The 7153-nt window shown below is 34.4% G+C and overlaps 1 protein-coding gene across 1 annotated transcript; it reads right to left on the bottom strand.

The window, feature by feature from the left end:
- Positions 1-5442: 5442 nt before the first annotated feature.
- On the bottom strand, positions 5443-6766 carry LOC117972935 (olfactory receptor 2AT4-like). Its single transcript, XM_059029555.1, has one exon. It carries the CDS (start codon positions 6764-6766, stop codon positions 5786-5788), a length of 981 nt encoding a protein of 326 aa, XP_058885538.1. The 3' UTR covers positions 5443-5785.
- Between the last annotated feature and the right edge of the window lie 387 nt (positions 6767-7153).

Genomic DNA, 7153 nt, shown 5'->3' with positions numbered 1-7153 from the left:
GAGTTTGAGAAGGTTGTGATAGTGAGGGTGTGAAAGAATGTAAGTCACCTACCCTGCAGGCTCACTCACCCGGTATCCTGTTTGCCATTACTTCCCAGCCCAAAAAAAAAAAAGCACAAGCAGTCCAAGGACTCTGCTTCCCAGCCTTTTGCCCCATTGGTGGGGCAGGAAGAGAAGGTTAAAGTGCATATGTAATTCACAACCACCAGGCAGTGATCCCCAGTTAAATGTAAAAGACTGGATCTAGGGGAACTATTTGTTTCTTAATGTGTGTATAGCTAATAGTAGTTGTTTTTTTACAACCCCTTATACACTGTATATTTAACTCATAATATATGTCGATAGCTGGAAAACCTTTAAGCCAAGTAAGCTTAAAAAAAAAAAAAAATAATCCTGCTTTATTATCAGAAGTAACTTGCCTGAGGCCGTCTCACTGGAAGCTTTATCTCTATGCACCACATGAAGAAAAAAGTACAAAACAGGAAATATAGTGAAGTGTTTCAGGCAGGGCAATCCAGCTCATCCATTTAACTGCATTTACTCTTCTGATCTAATGCATTTATATTGAATTCCCAGTGGTCCTGTCTTTTCTGCAACATTTCAGAAGCTAAAGTTTAATATACAAATAAATGTATGCTGTCTTTGTTTATTCACAAAGCTTTAACTCATGAGTTATTCATAGAATGTAGGAAAACAACAGTTTGATATTCATGAAACTGTTCTTGAATGATATAAAAACAAGAAAGGTTTTGGCCAAAACAGCAAACCATGCCAATGTGTGCTTGCAACTGATTATGCACACAGATATATTAATATAAAGTGGTGGGTGTTTTGAGTTTTAGAGGAAAGCTTTGTAAAACAATCTCAAGTTGTGCATGTTTTGATTCTCCACCATTATGAAGGTGTATACAAAGTAAAAAAAAAAAAACATGTTGTTCACAAGAATCACAAGCATTCAACAAACATCAAAACATCCATGCGTTCATCCTCGGGTCAATCATTTTCTACTGTAGCCCTCCTCTCCAGTCCATTCATTCATTCATATTCTCTCTCTCTCTCTCTCTCTCTCTCTCTCTCTCTCTCTCTCTCTCAATTTTCAATTTTCAATTTCAAGTGCTTTATTGGCATGACTGTTTTTTTATAAGTATTGCCAAAGCAATGATGGGTAAATTCCATCTTTACAATGAACATTTAAAACTTATGTAAATAAAACAAAAACAACACAGTACTTTAAACACATCACGACAACAATAATAATAGGAATAATGATATACATTTATATATGTATTCTATAGCATTTATTTATTTATTTATTTTTCTTTTCCTCCCTGTGTGAGGAGCCTCAGTGTTACTCCCTGTCCCTCAGGCTGTGGCAGGCGCTTGTGTCCTGGGCTGCCACTTCTATACAGCTTGTCTGCTCACCGAGGAGGATGGGGAGTTTTTCCTGGTCTGGCAAGTCTGAGAAGTCTATGCAAAGATTTTGTATTTTTGGGAAGAAGGCTTCCCTTATATTCTTATATTTTGTGCACTGCAGTAGAAAGTGTATCTCTGTCTCGACCTGATTGAGCTGACAGTGATCACACAGCCTGTCCTCTTTGGGCAGCCATGTCTGTCTGTGTCGGCCCTTCTCTATGGCCAGGCTGTGCTCACTGAGCCTGTACTTTGTTAAGGTCTGTCTCTGTTTACTGTTTTTTACTCACTCACTCACTCTCTCTCTCTCTCTCTCTCTCTCTCTCTCTCTCTCTCTCTCTCTCTCTCTCTCTCTCTGATTAATAGTAATAGATTAATTGGACTGAATTGACAGCAGATTATTATTATTTTTTTTTTTTACAATTTAATCATGCAGTTTTATTTTTGTATATAGAATAAAATCAACCAATAGAAGATCTGCATTTTCTCTGTGGCAGTCGAATCATAAGTGAGCGGAGGCGGGACACAAACAGTTGAAGGTCCCACTTATGATTGGGCTGCCACGTAGTGAATATAGATCTTGTATTGGTTGATTTTATTTTATATATATAAAAAATAAATTCTGCATGATTAAATTGTAAAAAATTATTAGAGCAATGCAAGCAAGGGAATCAATGGAGACACAACTAGGCTTTGAGATACAATGCAGTTTACTTGGCAGCTAATAACAAGTTAGCACCGTCATACAGTCACAGACAGCCCTTCCTCACCCTGGAGCACTACTCCACTTCTCAACAGACAAAAACAACACAGGAAGGGTTTAACAATTACTGCATCACAAATTCACCATTAATAATCCATAACGAAATACAACACCATTGTCACAGATGGCTTTGTGTGGAGTGTGGGTGGTGACGTCAGCAGTAGTCAAACACAGAGTATGGGCTGAAACTGAAGCGCTGTGACTGCACTCAGAGTTTTATTCAAATAATAAAGAAACAGTTTAAACAAACAAAAACACTTCTATAAAACAATGTTGGCCAAACAAATAAACAATATGATGTGATGGATTAGCTATTACAACACTTCGTATTAGCTGCTCATATATAGTTTACTTTGAGTTGTTGTGATCACAAGTTTTTGAAGATTCTGATCAATGTGAATTAAATATTGCTAAATGATAAGCTTGGTTTCTTCTCACCCAAACTAAGCTGTATTAATAACAGTCAAAGTTGTTATAATAGTGGAAAACACTAGTGGAGGTTTTGAGTAAATTGTTGATGCTCATAACATCGATATATATTGTAACTCCTGAATGTGTCTAAGACTTTTGCACAGCAGTGTGTGTGTATATATATATATATATATATATATATATATATATATATATATATATATATATATATATCAGAAATTAATTGGTTATTTTTTGGCCTGCACAAACTAGAATTCATACAAAATTAGCATTTTAGAATTTGGTCTAATAATGAGTAATGACTGTGGTATTGCTGTTCAGTTTATGTGGGTGAATACATTGCCAGGTATTACAATGACCTGTTTAATTATGACAATGTTTTAATGATAATAACAGAAACAGTAATAATAGTAAAACATGCTAAAACATGCTTTAAGAAGGTTATTACTACAGTATGTATTTGTATGTATTTTTTGAGATCTAGTTTCTGATGTTGAGAGTACAAATGGTAAATGGAAGAATGTAATTGTAAATGATGGAAGAATGTAATACCCCAGAAATCATATTCTAATATACAATTTGACATGATTGAGTGATGCTGCAGCTTTAAATGCTGATCACATAAACTAGTGGACACTGGGTTCCACCTTGTGGTCAAATGTGATAAAACCCACATTCAAATAAATCCACTGCACCAATTTTACTGCAGTTCATCAATATTTGTAACTTTCTTGAAACATCCTTGACGGTTTGTTTGTATGGATGTATTTATTAAACATTTGACATTTTAAGAATGTTGTATTCTCTTAAAAATATTCTTAAAAAGCCTTGCTCATTTGAATTTGTAATATCAAAAATAAATCAATTAAATAAATCTGCTTGTATCATTAGATGCATTAAACTGTATCTCTGTGCCGACCAGTGAAGTCACTAACTTGCAAGACTACTTGGAGGTGATATGAACTTGTTTTAGAGACTTCAGTTTTTAGACAGGCACCCGTGTGCTCTAATATGAAAAACAACAATATTCTCTAAATAGAAGATGCATTGTGGAACACTACTGGTCCCTTACTGCATGAGAAATGTATTTGTAATCTTCAACAATGCTGTTACAAAAAAAAAAAGGATTTAATTAATAAAACAGTTATTTCATGATCTTGATTATTTACTTTTCGCACACTAGATGGCACAAGGAGCACACCGTACTGTTTAAATATCATTATTTCTTAGCAAGATAGGAAGGGTAGCTCCACAACAGTTCACTGGGTTTCTGCTGAGGTATTTTCAGCAACAAATGCCCTTATATCTCCTGTGTATATTTTTGAACAAAGATTAAATCCCATTTGTCTCTATTAAATATCTTTTGTCCTACTGTGTAAATTAAAGTTAAGACTTGCTACACAACACACTTTAATATAATATTCTCAGTAACAATTTCATGAAATTAAACAAATAAAATATTGATTTTAAATGATCCTTTTTTTTTTTGCTTTTTTAATGGAAATCATTGATACCTTGATACTTGACTTTGATTTATTATTGATTTTCTTGAAAAAGCTTTTTGACAGTTTGTTTGTATGGGTGTATTCGTTAAACAATTGAAAGGTTAAGGATTTCTTGAGCCTCGCTCATTTGAATTTGTAATACTAAAACATGAGTGAGTCCCACTTACTAAAAACTGAGAAAAAGAGATTAAATCTTAAATGATGGCAGCAGTGTGGAGTAGTGGTTAGGGCTCTGGACTCTTGACCGGAGGGTCGTGGGTTCAATCCCTGGTAGAGGACACTGCTGCTGTACCCTTGAGCAAGGTACTTTACCTAGGTTGCTCCAGTAAAAACCCAACTGTATAAATGGGTAATTGTAGGTAAAAATAATGTGATATCTTGTAACAATTGTAAGTCGCCCTGGATAAGGGTGTCTGCTAAGAAATAAATAATAATAAAATACATTTCTTTACTATAATGCAGTTGTCGCATCTGAGCATCAAAAAAACACATCAATATATACATATGTTTCCATGGTTTGTCATATATAAAACACATCAATATATACATATGTTTCCATGGGTTTTCATATATAGAAAAAGCCATTTTTGACACTTGTTCCACACATGTAAAAATCTTTCAAAAATGACACTGAGACAAAATAAATACATTTCAACATTTTTATTTCTTTAAAAAAATATTGGAAAGTGACACACATAGAAACCTTGACCAAAACAGTAATCTAGATAACATTAGGCCAGTTTGATCAAAGAGAATTGAAATTAGAAACAATTTTTACACTAAATAAAAAGTTTATGAAGAATATGCAAACCAACACAATTCCAGGGGGTTATCTGATTGCTGATAAAGTCCCATTTACAGTAGGTTATATTTATTCTATCTGAATTCTGCTCCTGTTTAATTATGCATTTTGCTATCTTGGTACACACCTCACATTTTCAGTTTGTGTAAACATATGTACAGCTCTTAATGAGTCCTGGCTCGTTCCAAACAAATATAATGAGTAAAGTCAAGCAAACATGAGCCCAAATGAGACTTCCCCTTTAAGACAGAGGTGCTAACAACCACACAGCCCACACATGAAAACAGAATCAAGTTTAGTACTACGAAAATATTTTGCAGGAACCTTATGTCATGAGTTTTCTTTTAAATACGGTCTATATAAGTCAAAAGATTTAATTTCCACGAATACGTCAGCAGTAAATAGGGCTGATACCTCTAAGCTGCAAAAAAAAAAAAAAAAAGAAAAAAAGTAGTGTCATCTACAGCTAATTATCACACACACAAAAAATAACACTATAGATGTATAGCCTATAATCAAAAAGTGCTTTCTCAGTCCCTTTGCTGTTGACACAATTCAAATCAACATAGATTTTATATTGCGATCAAATTGTTACTGTCCAGCCTTAAATGACACTTAACACCCAAAAGATATTTACTGTAACTCATTGAGTCACTTTTGTTGTTCAGACTTGTTTTATGAAGAAAGATATTCAAGATTGATATCATGAACTTGTTCCAGACTGAAGAAAATAATCTACAGCAGATTAATTCATAGAGAATTTGACAGGTTTGATCTTTAAAAACAGGGCCCAGGTTTCAATATATGATTTGTTGCAATGCATAACTTATTAACAAGTTCACTTTTATATATGCACAGATACACTTTTGCATTTTAGTTGCAAACAGGACAACTGGTATTTTCGTGAAAGTTAGTCACTCGTTTAACCCTTAACTTTTTCAATAAACTTGTTTTGATTTCTTTTGTCCTTAGGAAGTATATCAATGGGTTTATCATTGGCGGTAGAAGACTATACATCACTATCATAAGGATGCGGAAATCAGTGTTGATTGTTATTTGAAACCTGTTTGCCATGTAAACAAAAGATCTTGGCACATAATATAAAGCAATGATGATCAACTGAACACTGCAAGTAGAAAATGTTTTGTACCGACCTTGAGGACTTGCAATCTTTAGGACAGAGATAACAATTTGTATGTAAGAAAATATGATGAAAGAGAGGGGCAGCAGCAACACCAGCATAGCAAAAATAAACGCCAACAGAGAATATGATGTGATGTCTGTACATGCTAGCTGAGTTATACCAATGTGGTCACAATAACAGTGAATAATAGCATTGGATCTGCAGTAAGACAAAGGGAATGCTCGGATGGTTATGACAGCGGGGAATATCAGGGTTATGAGCCAGGAGAAAGCACAAAGATTAAAGACAGTTGTGCTGCTCATTATTGATTGGTATCTGAGAGGATTGCGTATTGCAACGTACCGATCTATAGCCATTACCATTAAGATAAACGAATTTACGGATCCCAAATAATGCACTAAATACATCTGCATAAAGCAAGCTGTAAATGGAATGGCTCCAGCGTTAAACCAGTACCTGGCGATTATTTTTGGCAGAGTGAGCGTGCTGAACAGCAGATCTGACACAGCAAGGTTGCAAATGATGAAATACATAGGTTTGTGTAGACTTTTCTCTGAAACTACTAAACCCAAAATGAGACTGTTCCCAACAAAAGTTGCCAGGTAGACTAGAAAAAAAAACGATGACACCAGTGGGTAATACTTAGGTAGAAGTCCTGGGAAACCCACAATGAGAAACTCACTGAAGTACGTTTGGTTATCTTTTGACATGACCTGAAACACACAGTGACACAAAAAGCAATAATAAAGAAAAAGCATTTGTATTCATTCACAAAACCAAACCAGTAAAGACTTGATTTATAAAGAAGTATATACTATATCATGTGAAAGTGAAGCACTTATTTAAGTATGTTAAAAAAAAAACAACTACAATAATAATTCTTTATAATAATAACCTTCCCCTTGGCTAAAACTTCACCTCACTATACAATTTTTAAATTCGATTCCCATAAAATGTTTATCCTTACCTTGTTTTCACTTGTGACAACAACTTTCACTTGAAACAACAGCTTCGATTGCAAAGCAAATTCTACAAGATAGCTGTGCGGTGATAATATTTAAGCATGTTTTTGTCTCCTCGGTGACTGCATTGCTCTT

Source organism: Acipenser ruthenus, chromosome 8 (genome assembly GCF_902713425.1).
Source record: "Acipenser ruthenus chromosome 8, fAciRut3.2 maternal haplotype, whole genome shotgun sequence".
NCBI classification, from domain to species: domain Eukaryota; kingdom Metazoa; phylum Chordata; class Actinopteri; order Acipenseriformes; family Acipenseridae; genus Acipenser; species Acipenser ruthenus.
This window is presented reverse-complemented; position numbering and strand designations above follow the sequence as displayed.

What these genes read in the sequence shown, in the direction of transcription:
- LOC117972935 (XM_059029555.1), bottom strand. Translation starts at nt 6,766, where the DNA reads ATGTCAAAAGATAACCAAACGTACTTCAGTGAGTTTCTCATTGTGGGT.